We start from the raw sequence: 19,063 nt of genomic DNA, 5'->3' as shown, positions 1-19,063 counted from the left end.
CATGCTACACACATTTCAAAATGTATCAAAAATGATGTACATAATAAGCCATATATGACATATAGCCTATATTTCTAAGGTAATCTGCCACATTTTTTAACTGTGCAGAGCTGTAACTGCTTCACTGGGCCGACTACGCTACTATATTTCAATACTGCTCATTTTGGTGGTACTTGAAGAGGCAATTTTTTTCTGATGTGGTACTTGATGAAAAAAATTTGAGAACCACTGCTCAAGAGTTTCACGCAATTTCGGGTGTTTCATTTTTAACTTTCAACTTCTAATGTAATTTGATACCGCATGGCGAACGAAAAAGAAAAACATTTCGTGACTCGGTGGTCCTTATTTAAATCGCTGCTTACATGGTAGACTTTTAATAAGAGTATTATCTTAAACATATTAAAATCAGAGAATTGGTGTCTTATGTAAATGTACTTAGAAAGTGTCAGGTGAAGTCGCGAGCTGTCAAAGCCAGCGTAGCCTATTCCAATGCCTTTCAGCATGAGCCCTCCAATGTTTCGGTAAGTTTGACGTGTTTCCTCCTTAAACGCAACCAAAGTGTCTGCTTCACATTGATGTGTCAGAATCCTTGTGAAATACAGATATACTTTAGAACGCTTACTTAAAGCAAATTTGATGAACGCGATCATGAGTGTTGAATCTGAAGGGAGTCGATCCTTGCGCAGTCCTGCGGGTGTTATGTGTGTGTGTCTGTCTGTGTGTGTGTCCAACTGTGTCAGGCCTGTGCACAGACCCTTACAGGGGCAGGTGCTGCAACACGATCGCAAAGTGAAGTGCAAGTGCCTCCTGAGAGAGGCACCTAAGCCAATGAGGGCAGACGGGCAGTGGCTCTAGCCACCGGGCCACGCCCCTGTGCACGGCCCTGGTCTGTGTGCACGCACGCACAATTGTTTCTACTTTATAAATAATGTTCTCAACTCACAGCAATACAACTTTACAAAGAGTACAATGTTTGTGTTCAGTAATTTATTGTTATTATAATTTTCCATTTTCCATATCTGCAATTCCTGTATTTTGGCATTTTTTTGCAGTCCACTTAGAATCCAACATGGAAATCAATGTTTTCTTTATTGGCATAGATTGTTCTGAAATTCAAATGGCTCTAACATGCCTTTTAATTTCTGTAATAAATATGTCTGTCGAGCCAGGATCTTGATGGTTATTGTGGGTTTGCTGTTTACATGAAGAAATCTGTGTTACAAGTTAAACAAAAATTCTAATAAACAATTATATTTTGAATTTAAATAGTTTTTGTCTTGCGTTTACATTAATTTTACATTTGAATAGCCAAAATTACAAGTTTCAGTTTTTTTAAATGCGAATAATTGCAATTAATTTTCAAAAAAAGTGTGATTAATTAGTTCATTCATTCATTCATTTTCTGCCGCTTTTACGGGGCCGGGTCGCGGGGGCAGCAGTCTCAGGAGAGAACCCCAGACTTCCCTATCCCCAGACACTTCCTCCAGCTTCTCTGGGGGGATCCCGAGGCGTTCCCAGGCCAGCCGAGAGACATAGTCCCTCCAGCATGTCCTGGGTCTTCCCCGAGGCCGCCTTCCGGTGGGACATGCCTGGAACACCTCCCTAGGTAGGCGTCCAGGAGGCATCAGAAACAGATGCCCAAGCCACCTCAGCTGACTTCACTCGATGTGGAGGAGCAGCAGCTCTACTCCGAGCTCCTCCCGGGTGTCAGAGCTCCTCACCCTATCTATAAGAGTGCGCCCTGCCACCCTTCGAAGGAAACTCATTTCGGCCGCTTGTATCAGAGATCTTGTCCTTTCGGTCATGACCCAAAGCTCATGAGCATAGGTGAGAGTAGGAATGTAGATTGACCGGTAAATCGAGAGCTTTGCCTTTCGCTTTAGCTCCTTGTTCACCACAACAGACCGTATTATTGCTGCCGCTGCACCAATCCACCTGTCAATCTCACGCTCCATCCTTCCCTCACTCATGAGCAAAACCCCAAGATACTTAAACTCCTCCACCTCCACAATATATATATATATATATACATATATTATTATTATTATTCTTATTATTATTATTCTTATTATTAGTTCTACATTCATTACACTACACTTGATTGATTACATTGCTGCTTAATTACTAAAAATGCAGTATGTCAGTTTTTGCCTCTTCTAAAGCATAAAATTTCCGTAATATGTTTCAGATATGTTTTCAGAAACATGTTCGGTGAACATTCTTGTTTATCTGAAAAACACTGCTGAAGTCAGATATTCTGCTTTAAACATGTACATTATGTGCTGGAGTGTCTGTCTTTGTTTTGGTCATTTAACCCACCCACTGACAGTTCAGCCAATTATATTCCAGCACCCCAGGTTACCTTGATGGAAACCAGCGTATTTCATTCAGTCAGGAAGGCTCTCATAGCATGCGTCTTTAACCGAAATCCAACCTCCGGTGGACAGTAGCAGACTCCAAAATGAGATGCAGATTCAGAGTTCTACATGAGGTGGTTATTAATCAGCAAATAATATAAATTAGGTGAGTTTTCTGTTGTTCGGAAACAGAAGCCGCTTCTAATATATCAATTCCAGGTGTTGGTAAGACCAAAGCTCCTTTTAATATGGAGAATATTCCTTCTATCGTATGCCGCTGCTTTTATTCAGAATACTAAATAATAAATTAGCCTTTAGGCTCAATAGTCAGACTCACTCCTCAATCTGGCAATCTGTGCTTGCGTGTGTTTGGATCCAGGAGTGCAATACCTAGTTCAACCACTGGGTGTCAAACTTACACACTGCACCTTTAAAATGTTTTGTCATTTGTGACTAATATAATTAAAATGCATAAGTTAAAGTGTTATTTCAGTTCACTGGTATGAAAAAGTATGCATATGCTGCTAATACATGCTACCAAAAGCTTTTTAAATGTAAATTCATGCAAACAATATATCCATACTAACAACATTAACAATATATTCTTACGAACAACATGCTAAGTTGTGTTAACATATCCAAGCATAATATTTCAAGGTTAAAAGTTGCCGAAAGAAAGATAAAGCACCCATAATTCAATTTAAAAGCAAAAATAAACAGGGGAAAAATAAAAACATGAATCACAACATAAAACTGCTAATATACACATACTTTTTACAGTGTAGCATCACAATACATTTTATTAAACTTCTAGTATTTATTGAATTACTTTTACAAAGTGGGAAGGGTTCATTCTAGTGATGAGGATCATAAATAAATGCTTTTCACCTTAGCAAACCTCTTCATGTAATTGCCAACAATCTGTGGATCTGGGCACTCCAGCTTCCTGATGATCTCGAAGCTCTGGTTGAGCTGAGAAAAGACGTCCACCACCGAGCAGGAGAAGAGCGCATGCTCCGACGTCACCTGGAACTGAGCAGACAAACCAGCAGAAGAACAGTGTAAACATGCGAAATAACAACTCACTGATTCACATGATCTGTTCAGAGTGAATCTATAATAAACAGCTCACTGATTCATATGATCCATTCAGAGTGAATCTATGGTTAACAACTTACTGATTCATATGATCCATTCAGAGTGAATCTATGGTTAACTACTCACTGATTCATATGATCCATTCAGAGTGACTCTATGGTAAACAACTCACGGATTCATATGATCCATTCAGAGTGAATCTATGGTTAACTACTCACTGATTCATATGATCCATTCAGAGTGAATCTATAATAAACAACTCGCTGATTCATATGATCCATTCATAGTGAATCAATAGTTAACAACTTACTGATTCATATGATCCATTTAGAGTGGGTCTATGGTAAACAACTCACTGATTCATGTGATTTATTCAGAGTGAATCTCCAAATAAACAACTCACTGATTTAAATGAATCATTAAGAACGAGTTTCCAGTAAACAACACACAGATTCAAATGATTCATTCAAAATGAGTCTCAAGTAACAACTAACTGAATTACATAATCCATTGAGAATCTATGGTAAACAACTCACTGATTCAAGTGATCCAATAAGAGTGAGTCTCTGGTAAACAACTCACTGATTCAAATGATTCATCCGGAGAGAGTCTCCAGTAAAGAACTGCGTGATTCATGTGATTTATTCAGAGTGAATCTGCAAATTAACAACTCACTGATTTAAATGAATCATTAAGAATGAGTTTCCAGTAAACAACATACAGATTCAAATGATTCATTTAAAATGAGTCTCAAGTAAACAACTCACTGATTCACATGATCCATTGAGAGTGAGTCTATGATAAACAACTTACTAATTCAAATAATTCATTCAGAGTGAGTCTCTGGTAAACAACTCACTGATTCAAATGATTCATTCAGAGTGAGTCTCCAGTAAACAACTCACTGATTCACATGATCCATTGAGAGTGAGTCTATGATAAACAACTTACTAATTCAAATAATTCATTCAGAGTGAGTCTCTGGTAAACAACTCACTGATTCAAATGATTCATTCAGAGTGAGTCTCCAGTAAACAACTCACTGATTCACATGATCCATTTAGAGTGAGTCTATGGTAAACAACTCCGTGATTCAAGTGATCAAATCAGAGTGAGTCTGCAGTAAACAACTCAGTGATTCAAAGGATCCATTTAGAGTGAATCTCCAGTAACGCTATCGTGTGTGTTCTCATGAATCATTCCTTACGTAAATAAAAAAAACAACAACTTTTATACTTTGACTGAAGTAATATTGACAAAGAAGACTTTCTACTACTAGTGGAGCAACCTTTTATCAGGTTATCTGTACTTTTAGTGCCTGATTTGTGTATTTTCTTTACATTTTCAATATAAAAGATGTTAAAACTCTCCTTTCTGTATATAACCTGAATGTGTCACTAATAAATCTGCTGATATTTACCCCGTCCTTTGCATCCCTGACCAGTGCTCCATGTAGGAAATCTCTGGAAACTTCTTCATTCTCATCCAACCAGAGGATCACGAAGGGCTCGAACCATCTGTCCAGACAGAAACACAACAGACTCACAATTAACCAGGACTGCTAAGGGGCATCTTGATGTCAAAACTACATCAAAAAACATATTAAAAACTCAAAGTGACCACCTTGATATCAAAACGTGAAAAGATTTCTGTTTAAAAACAATTACCAAATGAAACCTTCCAGCATTGGCTGCTGTGATATGGATAAAACAGTCTGCATATTCTTAAAATACACGCTAAAATGTTTTAATAATCAATAATTACTTGCTTTAGTTTGTTAAGTGCTCATAATGACAATATCATGCATGTTCACTATCACAGTTTATATTATATTATTCGATATCGGCACATGCCTATACACATCATATAAATATTCTGCATGCATGCAATACCCAGATAACCACTGTGTTCAGTGCTCAAAACTAAACATGAGCAAAGCCAATGTTTCTTACGCCGGATATTCGGGCACGCGTTCCTTAAAGAGGATTAGCTCCTTGCAGTATTCGTTGTAGAGCCACTTCACCTTGAAGTGCAGGTTCATATAATCAGCGCTCTTGCACAGTCTGTTCTTCTCATGCTCTGAGAGAGAGACAGGAAGTTCATCACAGGCTGATGCTGTTTTATACTGGTGCTTGATTTGAAAACGTTATTAGGAAAATGCGATTAAAAACTCAAGATAGAGAAACACACACACACTTCAATTTGGAATCAAAGTAAACATAAAAGAAAAGTTAAGCGAAGAGAGAAAAAAAGAAAATTAATAACAATATATAAGACATTTTTATAAATAAACTTTTCAAGACAAATTAAATAATAAGATAAATAAAAACAATTTAAATAAATAATATTAATATTATAAATTTTAAGACAACTAAAACTAAATACACATCATAACACATTATATATATATATATATATATATATATATATATATATATATATATATATATATATATATATATATATATATATATATATATATACTTTATGTGTGTGTGTGTGTGATGTTAGATAATTGTTACAGGTAATCAAATAATATAATAATAATAATAATAATAATAATAATAATAATAATAATAATAATAATAAAAATAATTATAACAATAATAATAATAATGATAATAATAATAATAATAATAATAATAATAAAAGCAATAAAACACTTAAATTAATTAAATAAAAAAATAAATAAATAAATAAATAAATAAATAAATAAATAAATAAATAAATAAATAAATAAATAAATAAATAAATAAATAAATACATCTTAGGACAATTTCAAACAAACCTTAAATTGAAATATAACTAGTATATGAGAAATAAGACAAGACGTAAAACCACAAAACAGAAATAAATAACAAATACAACTACAGCTAATTGTAAAAGGCAAATAATAAGTCTAATAATACTGAAGACAAATAAAAATAGAAATGCTAAAATTAATATGAATAAATTAAAATAGATAAATGAAAAATATATAGTTTAAAAGAGTTTAAAACAAGCCCTTACACTGAAAAAGAACTAAAATATAAGTGAAGAGACAAAAACTAAAAGGTAAAATAAATTACAAATATTACAGCTATTGTACTACTAATGATAATAGTAATAATAAATGTAATAAATAAAATAAAAAAGTGGGAAACAGACAGAATAAAAAAAATAAGTAAATACACTATATATATATATATATATATATATATATATATATATATATATATATACATACACTATATAACAATATGTAACTATATACTGTACAGTTGAAGTCAGAATTATTAGCCCGCTTTTGAATTTTTTTAAAAAATATTTCCTAAATGATGTTTAACATTGAAAGGAAGTTTTCACTGTATGTCTGATAATATTTTTTCTTCTGGAGAAAGTCTTATTTGTTTTATTTCGGCTAGAAAAAAAAACAGCTATTAATTTTTTAAACACCATTTTAAGGACAGAATTATTAGCCCCTTTAAGCTATATATTTTTTCGACTGTCCATCATTATACAATAAGTTGCCTAATTACCCTAACCTGCCTAGTTAACCTAATTACCCTAGTTACGCCTTTAAATGTCACTTTAAGCTGTATAGAAGTGCCCTGAAGAATATCTAGTCTAATATTATTTACTGTCATCATCACAAAGACAAAATAAATCAGTTATTAGAGATGAGTTATTAAAACTGTTATGTTTAGAAATGTGTTGAAGAAATCTGCTCTCCGTTAAACAGAAATTGGGAAAAAAAATAAACAAATAAATAATTCTGACTTCAACTGTATATGTGAATGTGTGTGAGTGTGAGAAAAAAACAAAAATTTGAACTGTTCTCCTTTCATTAGTCAGAGGTTTTTGTTTTTTACCTTCCATGGCGTATCTCATATCCTGAGCAAACATGTTCCACATAACCTCCGCACTGATCTTCCCCACATTCAGCTCCTGAGGAAACCTGCAAACACACACAATGTCTCATTTATATCACTAATATCATCAGCTTTCATTCTTCTACATCACTTTAAGCAGCTGATTTACTGTAGTGTAAAGAATTACAAATGCGAAAATAACAAAGATGACTGCCTGTTGTTGCCAGCCTCTAGTGGCCAGTCCTTGAACTGGAGTTTCTGTCACTTCCATGTAGTTCAAACTAATAAGCTTGGCTTTTCTGAATTTGACTTTAATGCAATACAATGTGCACTTTTGCTTTGGAACAGCAATTATTGTGAAAAGTGCTATGCAAATAAACCTGAGCTCCATAGTTACTTACTTACACCCAGGGCTATTTATATCGAAGTTAATATTTAGCCACACCATATTGGTGTTTTGAAACATCTAGTTTTTATGAGGTAAGTTGTTAGCCCAACGCACAACTCCCAACCTGGAGTACCAGGACATACTGTACACACATACACTACAGCCAATTTAGTTCATCAATTCCCTATAGCGCTCTATAGTGCATGTGTTTGGACTGTGGGGGAAACCGGAGCACCCTGAGGAAACCCACGCCAACACGGGCAGAACATGCAAACTCCAAACAGAAACGCCAACTGACCCAGCCGGGGCTCGAACCAGCGACCTTCTTGCTGTGAGGTGACAGTGCTAACCAATAAGCCACAGTGCCACCCTAAGATATTTTTAATAAGTAATTTTTTGCATTGCTGAAGTTTTGCGTTTTCCTTGAAGTCCTTGAAGGTTGGCTTCATCTCTTTAAGACCTCGTAGGGTTGGTAGGGCTCAACAATAAGGACTGCCCGGTGGCCTGGGGCCGGCGTGAGAGATGCTTGGGACAGTAGACAGAATCGTTACTAGCCCGATCAGGGCCCTATCATACACCCGGCGCAATGTGGCGCAAGGCGTTACGCAATTGTTGTTTGCTAGTTTCAGCTCGGCGCAAGAGTCGTTTGCAGCACGCTGTTTAAATAGTAAATGCATTCAAGCTCATATGTGCGCCCATAGGCCTTCTGGTCTAAAAAGGGAGGTGTGTTGAGGTGCATTGCTGGCACGTTGCTATTTTGAGAAACTATAATAGATTTTTCAATAGACCAGAACAAAGCCGGTCTATTGTCCAGCGCAGAGTGTGCAAGTTATGTGAAAATGCTAGTGAAATGCTCAGTTTTTACACTTACACTAACTTTATGTCCTGTAAATAGCAAATGCGCTTATGGCATGACACAACTGGCTCTTAAAGGGAATGGGAGATGAGACTCTGATTGGTTTATTCCCAAAACACACCTATAACTCATTAAGAAAATAAACTCAACCCTTTTAGACCATGCGCCATGGCGCAAAGCGGATTTTCCCATCCTTAAAATAGCAAAAGTGTATTCTGACACGCCCTGAATGCGTTTGCGCCCTGCACTTTGCACTCTGAGTATAGACCGCCAAAATAGAGCCCAAATTGTTTTGGCAAGCATTGGAACTTTTACTTGAATATGATTGTTCAGTCCTATGATTTCTGAAGGGGATCTTCTGTATTAGACACTCACTGGTTCAGACAGGGTGTGTAGGAGTTCTTGTCCTCTTCTATGATGGAGACGATGAGGGTGATGAGTTTGGACCAGAAGTCCAGGTTCTTGATGCTCGGACCCTGTTCTTCAGGTGGAACCATCTTTGACTGGACAGAAAAACAGACCAGATTTGCATACCTGTCAACACTACCAGTTTTGCTGGGACTATTCCGTATTTTACCATTCTATCCTGCCGTCATCCCATTTAAGTATTTTCCCATATTTCTCCTGTATTCTTGATCTTTCTATGAAAAGTGAAAGTAGCATTAAAGAGCTGATCTCAAATGTGATATATTTGCAAGGGCTGTTCAAGATATTTAAAGAGTCACGAAACCCCAGAGCACATGTTTTGAGCTGTTGACAGTCGTATATGTGTCCCACACTGCTATAAACACTATTAGCACACATATATTACACTGAAAAATGTAAATGTGTTGTTTTTGCGTTGTTAAGAGCAACTTCCCTCTTCCAGTTACAATTTTTTTAAGCTGCGTCACGCCGAACCAAACCAATCAGCGTGCTCTATTGTGTATGAGGTGCAGCTTCATTAATCTGCATGATAGCTTCGAAGACGACACGTTGTGTTGCCAAAACAAGAGAAAGAACAAGAATTGCTCAGAGACACGGGTTGTCAGTGTTGCGTTTATAAATGTGCTGCAACGAAGGTTTTGTTTTTATTTTCTGCTATGAGAGTGCAGCGTGTGAAATACAGTGGTCTGCTAACACGCAACAGAAATACGTTTGTACGGAACATCTTTTTACCCGAGAGCTTTTCTCATGTGGAAATGGTGAAATAAAGATTCGCCGCTCGTCTCCTTTTAATAAAGATGCGATCGCTCCAGTTGGTGTCGATTGTTCTATCTCTACAAAGTTCTGCACAAGACTTTTGGCCAGCGGAGAAATTAAAATGGTCGTGCCCAACTGAGTCTGGTTCTCTCAAGGTTTTTTTTCTTCACTCCCATCAGGTGAAGTTTTTTTTTCCCTCTCCGCTGTCGCCACTGCCTCGCATGGTTCAGGATTGTTAGAGCTACGCATCGATGAATTTGCTCTTCAGTGTTTGAACTCTCAGTAATGATTAAATCACACTGAACTGAGCTAAACTGAACTGAACTGAACTTAAACACTAAAACCTGAACCACACTGTTCCAGTTACTATGACCATTTATGTGAAGCTGCTTTGACACAATCTACATTGTAAAAGCGCTATACAAATGAAGCTGAATTGAATTGAATTGAATCTACAGATTTGGTAAGTGTGTGTGTGTGATCAGTGCTCTTTGTTTACTCAGAGGCAAAGTTAGGTGGTATCGTCAGGAGTACTCTTTCAGTGTTTAAAGACAGACCTTAGTCAAAATGATTTACTCAGTTTACAGTACGTTAACATTAATAAATATTATGAGCTGAAGGAGCCGCTGTAAATTCGGCTCTCCGAGTGTAAACATGTAAACACTTTAAACGATTGTCGTCGTGACAGGATAGTCCATACACACACGGCTTTCTGACGTTACCTACCGAGTGTTTCTAAGTTACCGAGAAATGCGGAAGGTTTTTTTTCTCGCATATGCCATGCGGTATCAATCATTCCATAAAGTCTACACTCTTCCAGCAGTTCCTCGCATCCAATATCTCGTTTGTCACGAGGGCCATGCAGGAAATGTTCCTGAATAAAAATGAAAGTACCACACTGCAGTTAGAGTCCACAAATTAATAATTTGGCAAATAATTTGATTACTGATGTCCATGTTAATAGTCACTGTCTGTCTCCTCTGCGTCTGTGTGTTTGTTTTGCCTCTGTGAAAATCAGAGCGTGCTCAAACCGAAACTCCCATTTTTATGCATGGCCATTAAAGGGTCATGACACCCCCTACTTTCGGTTAAAGTCTACTTCAGAATTTTTTAAAAAGATGCATGATTAATGGGCGTGCAGCTCCGCGAGTATAGGGCAGGAGTGGGCGTGGCCAGCAGGGGAGAAGGGGAGGAGCAAACAACTGATGTCAGTCGGCTCACAAAATGAGACGCAAACCATGAGGAGATGCATGAGTTTATTACAAAGTTAAAATGCAAAGAAATAAACAGTAATTGAATGCCCTGCTACATTTGTTATTCGTAATTTCATATGCAGATAACCACAATTTATATCATTTTACAGATAACCGTGTTCTTATAACCACTATAAATGAGGACTTCTCCCTCAGAGAATCAGAGGTCTGAATGCAGACTCAGTGCCGTCTCCTGACCTGTCTATTTTAACCATTAGCCCTGCTGGTAATCTAGAGGATTTAGGCAAACACAGCAGCATGGCGACGTGTCTAAATGTGAACAAACTCCTGATAAAAGACAGCGTCCGCCATTCTCCAACTCTCGTATGCTCTCCTGACAAAAATGCTTGCAGCACACACACAGCTTTGCTGTATCGGCCCTGACACGATCGCGGGAAAAAAACATGCAACAAACCCCGTGGATCATGGAAACAAACACATTTGAGCGTTCATGAACGGCTAAATAATGTGTGCCGTGGCCGCGGGTCCGTGTCTCACAGCTTGCTAGCAGGTCTGCCTTGCCTTCGGAAAGCACATGCTCTCATGAATAATTAAGCAGCCGGCTCTTCTCATAGGATAAGAAAACTCCGCTATGAATAATAATGAGAAACCGACCCGTCATCATTGCACTTTGTAATGATTGATGGGTCAAATGACATTAATCATGTGAGACACAAAAAATCACTGATGTATTCTGATATTCCTATGCGTAAAAGCACAACTCTTAATGATGAAGTAAAACGTAAGAGAAAGGAAAGGCGTTTCCGGCAGAGGGCGCGCCGAGCCAACAAATCAGCTGGACGAACTCTCTGTGAACCCCTTGCTACTTCAGATGACCCTCTTGCTAGTAGTCGAACTCTGAATGAACTCCCAACTTGTACTTTTGCTGAACTCTCTACCGAGTTCACGCACCTGAATTTGAGTGCATAACTATATAGCACATTATAAATCAAGGCTTATATTAAAATGCCTAAATGTTGATTTATATGATATAATGTACTCTTGATGACTATATATCTGTCTTTTTACTGTTCAAGTGATTTAGCATGCTCCTTGAATGTATGATTTAAGTGGTCTGTGCATCTGTGTTTAGGGTTGATTTATGAATACTGTCACTGAGACACTGAGTATAAAAGCTGACATGTACTCTTCAGCTTTGCGCTTCCCGACTTCTGTTCATTGAGGTTGGTTGCCCTTTGTCCGCCAACTGGGGACAAAGTAAGGATTTTGTGTTCTGTTTGTCTTTTGTTTGTTCTACTTTTTCACTGGCTTTTATTTTATTAATAAAAGTGTATTTTATTAATTTTCTTCACTGGAGTGGACATTGACTTCATTTTCCAGAACCCATCAAAGTTACCCTGTGTGGTAAAGTATGCTCTAATTTATTCTTTTGCAAAATACGTTCTTTAAAGACGATCCTTTGACTAAACTCTTGCTAAGAAATATAGCTAAGGGAGGATCCTGATCTTAACTTTGTTTAATTAAGGTGATTAAATAAAGGGAAATCAGCACAACTTGCAGTTCTGTGCTCCGTCCCCAAATTTGATCCCGCCCCAAAAATCATTTTAAATCCGGAAGCTGAAATTAGTTGACAAAAGCTCAAAATTATCCAGTTTTCCCCACAATTAAAGCTGACAGGTGCTAAAATGGTCTTAACTGATGCTCAACACACACAAATCTGTTAATATAAAAAAAAAAGTTCTCCAGGGTGTCCTGAACCTTTAAAGTTATTGCTTTATTTTGGCTTGAAAGCATGTTGAAATTAAAACAGCCGCTTTCACTTTATTTCCATTCAAGCCATACGTTGCCCTTCCTATGCAGCCTCTGATTCAGTCAATTCATGTAAGGATGCTGACTCACAGGTGCACTCCTTAGTGATAGAAAAACTGTTCCCAGGTCAGAGTCTGTACACGTGATTTGAAGAGGAGCGAAAGTGGATATTTTTAAATTTGGGTGTGATTTGAAATCCACAAACACAGTGAATATTGTGTGAACATGTCCGTGCATGTTTTATTTTAAACACAAATAATTTTGTCTTAAATGAGCAGTTATGAAAGTGATCGAATGCTTTTGTCATAGATTTGAAATCTTATACATCTGTATTTAATCATTGAAGTTAATTTCCTCCCCGTATTTGTAATTAGACTTAAATACAATTAAACTGCTCTGAATTAATAGATTAAGTAGTTGGAGGTCATTTTGGGAGTTCTTCTGGGTAGGTTTTTTTTGGGGGGGCTGGGGGGGTTGTTGGGTCATTTGTACATTTACTCCAATGCATTTATTAATGCTTTTGATTGGTTTATTATATTTCATGCAGATTCTCTGCCCAACAAAATCATCCCAGCCAATCTAAAATGACAAAAACTTTCCAAAGAAAGACATTCATTTCATCTGGTGAAAATAAACTCAATTATGCAATATGTATCGCAGAAAAATGTAACGCATGCACACACACACACACACACGCACGCACGCACGCACGCACGCACGCACGCACGCACGCACGCACGCACGCACGCACGCACGCACGCACACACACACACACACACACACACACACACACACAAACACACACACTATGAAATGTACTCACAGGGTCATTCTGATACTCTCGGCTGTAGAGCTCGTGGCAGTTATTAAAGATGTACTCATATGTGGAGTTCAGACAGGCTTTAACACAGTCTTTCACAACCTGACTCGCTCTCGGAGGACTCTGCAGCTCCTGAACCTGAAGACACACACAGACCAGCGCTTGTTATTCTCAGGAATAGGATTAGAGAATGTAAAAAAGCCCCTATTTTGCACAAATCACTTTTATAAGTGGTTTAAACACAATTACGTGGGAACAGTGTGTGAATATATCCAGCCTCGAATGGGAAACATGAATTATTTCTATTTCTTATAATCAAACTTGATGAAATCAGTCTGCACAAACACTTTGATTGACATTCTCCCTTTTGTACATGCCAACAAAAAGCCCCGCCCATTAGTGCCCATCTCCCCCTCATTAGCATAAACAGCAGCCCTGAGTGAGAAGCAGCCGTCAATTGCGTGCAATTACAGACTACCACACCAAGACGCTTTTTTCAGAACCTGTCTTGTTTGCCCAGTTAGCGCGGTCTCAGATCGCCTGAATAAGGTGGTCTAGGCAAAACTGAAATGAACTCTGGAGTGGATCAATTGTTGTGAGAAATCAAAACAATCCAACAAACTGACGAACCAGGCTATATCACAGTGTATTATGGTTATGTAATAGCCATATGGCTACATGAAGAGTGAATTTATGAGTAGGGCGGGATGCCATTTTTACCCATAAATGTGCGTTTCCTGTTAAATACTAAAGTGAAAGCATGCTGAAATATTACCGAGAGCTGTTTATCCGTTAGGAAAATTGACTGAGTTACCATCTGATTATTTTTCCATATTTTAGGCTTATATTATGTTGTATTAGGCCTGTTGATTTGTTAATTTCTGCACCGACACCTTCAAAGAAAGAAAAACACTGATCTGCTTCATGATCTGACTGCACCCTCGCTTCATCTGTTATGTCTTATGTCATGTCATGTTATGTTATGTTATGTTATGTTATGTTATGTTATGTTATGTTATGTTATGTTATGGTATGGTATGGTATGTTATGTTATGTTATGTTATGGTATGTTATGGTATGGTATGGTATGTTATGTTATGTTATGTTATGGTATGTTATGTTATGTTATGGCATGTTAAGTTATGTTATGGCATGTTATGTTATGTTATGTTATGGTATGTTATGTTATGTTATGTTATGGTATGTTATGTTATGTTATGTTATGTTATGGTATGGTATGGTATGGTATGTTATGGTATGTTATGTTATGTTTTGTTATGTTATGTTATTTTATGGCATGTTATGTTATGTTATGTTATGTTGTTATGTTATGTTATGTTATGGCATGTTATGTTATGTTATGGCATGTTATGTTATGTTATGTTATGTTATGGTATGTTATGTTATGTTATGTTATGGTATGGTATGGTATGGTATGTTATGGTATGTTATGTTATGTTATGTTATGTTATGTTATGTTATGTTATGTTATGTTATGTTATGTTATGTTATGGTATGTTATGTTATGTTATGGTATGTTATGGCATGTTATGGTATGTTATGTTATGTTATGGTATGGTATGGTATGGTATGTTATGGTATGTTATGTTATGGTATGTTATGTTATGGTATGTTATGTTTTGTTATGTTATGTTATTTTATGGTATGGTATGTTATGTTATGGTATGGTATGGCATGTTATGTTATGTTATGTTATGTTATGTTGTTATGTTATGTTATGGCATGTTATGGCATGTTATGTTATGTTATGGCATGTTATGTTATGTTAGGGCATGTTATGTTATGGTATGTCATGTTATGTTATATTATGGTATGGCATGTTATTTTATGTTATGTTATGGCATGTTAAGTTATGTTATGTTATGTTATGTTATGTTATGTTATGGTATGGTATGGTATGGTATGTTATGGTATGTTATGTTATGTTATGGTATGGTATGTTATGTTATGGTATGTTATGTTATGTTTTGTTATGTTATGTTATGTTATTTTATGGTATGTCATGTTATGTTATATTATGGTATGGCATGTTATGTTATGTTATGTTATGTTATGGTATGGCATGTTATGTTATGTTATGTTATGTTATGTTATGTTATGTTATGTTATGTTATGTTATGTTATGTTATGTTATGCTATGTTATGTTATGTTATGGTATGTTATGGTATGGTATGTTATGTTACAGACTTATAATTTAAGCCTATAATGCATAATTCTATAGCAATGTTTATATATATATATATATATATATATATATATATATATATATATATATATATATATATATATAGATTAATTTAACAGATCGATTTTTAGAAAACTTGACAACTGAAATGAGGCTATGAGAAAGTCTGACCTCTGATTTATATTTGGTGATGATGTCTGTGGGTGTTAAAATAAAGCACACATTTTTATTTCATATATATATATATATATATATATATATATATATATATATATATATATATATATATATATATATATATATATAGTTTTTATTCAAATTTAGTTGTAATTGTAATTGTAATTTTTTTAAATAGTCAATTGCATTAAAAGAAAAGTTGTGTGTATATTGTGTGTATGTATATAATTATGTTTGGTTTTTGACACATTATTTAAAATATGTGGCTAAGAAATAGCCATGAAAAAGCTATTAACTTTTTTTTTCTGGCAGGGCAAGTAAAAATCTGAATCACTGGCACTGGGCCAGGAGAAAAACATCCTTAGTGCTAGACCCTGCGTAATCTCATCACAAGTCATAATCTTGTCATTAAATAGAGATAACTCCTAAAATAATTCTGCAGTTTTTCTGTAGTTACTGTAATAAATCTGCCTTTTTCTCAATGTTGATTTTATTGCATTAACTAACATTTACTAATGAGATTTTATAGGAAAGTGTTACATCTTGTAATTTGGTTAAAACATGTTCTTACTCTGAACTTGTATATTCAATAAAGCAATAAGCTATTGGGGGGGACGGGCAATCTAACCCTCGCTATTGACTTTCTATTGCGAGATGACTTTTTGTATTTTCTGACTTACAACAAAAAACAAAACAACATCTAAAAGATGCTGTGTGACAATGTGTACAGTAAACAAGCTAAAAAATCCAGAGCTAAGCTTTTATAAATATTCAACTTTTCATCTTTGCTGAAGAGTGTTTTTAAACATAAGTCAAAGACACAACAATACCCAGAGCACAAATGAATCAAATGAATCATTTAAAATCAAACGAATCATTTCAGATTGAAACAAAGAACAAACCTTCATCCTGAAGAAAGTGATGCTGGTCAGAAGATCCACAGTGGATTTCAGATCCTGGAGCCGCTCCGGACTGCTGGCTGGAAAATTATTCTGAAACACATAAACATATAGTATGTCAGATGAAGATTAATGAGTATTTGGGAGTGAAACTGTGATCATAAATAGAGTTTTTTAATATGTCACCAAATGATACTTGTTGTAAATATGCCAGGGAGAATCTATTGTTACACTTTGTTGACATTTTAGTAGCTGTCTTTTGAATATAATAATACAAATGTACACTGTAAAAAGATCTGTTAATAAACAGCTTCTGTATTTAGGGATTCACAAGTGTTTATTTGCGGTTGTGAATTGCATTATGGGATGTTGATCCCTGCTCCGTCCACAATTAATGTTGAAAATTCAACTCTACAGTTTAACCAAGTGACTTTTATTGACATTTTTGTAGTTTGAAACCATATAATAAATAATATCTGGAGAAATAAGTCTTTAAAATATCAGAAAATGTGCTGCAGCTTATTACAAGGTGTTTGTAGCGTAATACACAACACCAACCCAGACAAAACAGCACTGCACACTATTACACATGTCAATAAAAGTCACTTTTTCACACTTTTCAAGGTTAAAAGTTGTTGGAAGAAAGATCAAGATCCCATAATGCGACTCAAAAGCAGAAATAACCTGGAAAAAAAAAACATGAATCACAAAGTATGACAAAATACAGAAAACTGCTCACTTACAGATATTTTTTTTGTGTATAATAGCCAATAATTTATTTATTTTAATGTACAGGAAAACATTTTAAACTGTGTTACTTATTTATTTTAACGCCTGAAAACCCCTTTTCACATTTGCTCCATACAAAAATGCATGATTATACATATATATACATATATATATATATATATATATATATATATATATATATATATATATATATATATATATATATATGTATATTAGGTTCAGTGTTTTCGATACAGCAAAAAAAGAAAAAAGCCAGAGGATTTCTATGATTTTAATTTTTTTTATGTATTAAACTAACATAACATAAATGTTTAAATGTTATAATTTTTTTTTTCTTTTTTACTTTAACAGTGATAGAGCTATACTTCTGGCGTTTCTGCCTAGCAGCAAGTAAAACAAATCCTTCTTTATACTCAAAACCAAAAAAGCTTCCTATAGAAAATAAATGTAATATTGTAGTAGTTAAACAAATAAAAAGAAAAGAACAATTTAGTTTGTATATGGAGCTCAGTTTCAATCTATTATTAAGTATTTTTTTATTTTCAGAAAGATGAGTGTCCACCTTTTTCCAAAAGCAGGAATTATCCGACTGAAATGGACTTATGAAGGAATAATGTAATGGGGCTCTATCTAACATGACATTTCCACTACCGATGAAGATCTCTCATATCCACAGCTATAAATGTACCGATCACCTCTGTGATTTGATTTGCCCTGTTCGAATCTGTAGGAATTGCCTGACGGAAAAACGGAAGTTCTAAACATTCTACCTGAAGACACTTGTCGCTATAGCGCCCTCCATATAGCTGCCAAGAAAAAGGGTTTATAGGAGGATTACATTAACGTTACTAGCCATTTTGTGAGCTAGTGTGCCTGACTGAAGAAGTGTTTGGAGGTGGGCGGGGAAGGCAGCATGTTGCCTTTCACGTCATTTGGGATGTCTGAATCTGAATAAGTCCTTAAAACTAGCGTAATTTCAAACTTACACCATTTCAATTTTTAATTTCTACAAAAACTACAGCTGAACAAATCATTATAAAACAGGTAAGTGACACTCTAAGTCGATCTCTCTCTTTTGTATGCTGTTGTGCTGTATTTATGCCATAGGGATCTCCCGATTGCAACAGAAAAACGCTGGGAAATCTCTGTAGAGACTGATGGCATTTCACACCGTTCAGCCTTATAATCTTAAAGTGTGAGCAAAATCAGCTGTTTTTTCATCACTTTAGAAATTACGCTAGAGAATCATTCAGACACTAGCATTAGAATTAGTAAGGGCTTCTGCTGTTCTGACGTCAGCTGCAGATGTGAATGAATTGCAGAAAAAAAGTAGGTCCTCTTAAAAAGGGGTTTTCTAGACTCTCAATGTTTGATTTTTTTTATAAACAAGATTATGCCATCAAACTGTTGTATAAACGCAATTTCACACTCGTAGCAGTGAAATATGCCTGTATG

At 35.6% G+C, this 19,063-nt stretch overlaps 2 protein-coding genes across 7 annotated transcripts in view; one reads left to right on the top strand and one right to left on the bottom strand.

Annotated features, from left to right (window-relative positions):
• Positions 1-19,063, top strand: part of lingo3b (leucine rich repeat and Ig domain containing 3b) — a 790,077-nt gene that overhangs the window by 562,520 nt on the left and 208,494 nt on the right. The window lies entirely within an intron of this gene.
• LOC100534673 (protein unc-13 homolog A) overlaps positions 1-19,063 on the bottom strand; it is a 172,838-nt gene that overhangs the window by 39,772 nt on the left and 114,003 nt on the right. For 5 of the 6 annotated variants that reach the window (XM_073932036.1, XM_073932038.1, XM_073932039.1 and 2 more), the window contains 7 exons: positions 16,862-16,951; positions 13,579-13,713; positions 8,926-9,053; positions 7,307-7,392; positions 5,408-5,534; positions 4,876-4,972; positions 3,246-3,389 (listed from right to left, as the gene is read on the bottom strand). In XM_073932036.1, coding sequence (XP_073788137.1) covers positions 3,246-3,389; positions 4,876-4,972; positions 5,408-5,534; positions 7,307-7,392; positions 8,926-9,053; positions 13,579-13,713; positions 16,862-16,951 — 807 coding nt within the window. The remainder of the gene's footprint in view (positions 1-3,245; positions 3,390-4,875; positions 4,973-5,407; positions 5,535-7,306; positions 7,393-8,925; positions 9,054-13,578; positions 13,714-16,861; positions 16,952-19,063) is intronic. The other variant, XR_012395330.1, reaches the window with a different exon arrangement.

Source organism: Danio rerio, chromosome 2 (assembly GCF_049306965.1).
Source record: "Danio rerio strain Tuebingen ecotype United States chromosome 2, GRCz12tu, whole genome shotgun sequence".
Classification (NCBI taxonomy): domain Eukaryota; kingdom Metazoa; phylum Chordata; class Actinopteri; order Cypriniformes; family Danionidae; genus Danio; species Danio rerio.
Note: the sequence above shows the minus strand (reverse complement) of the source record. Positions and strands in the feature narration are given on the sequence as shown.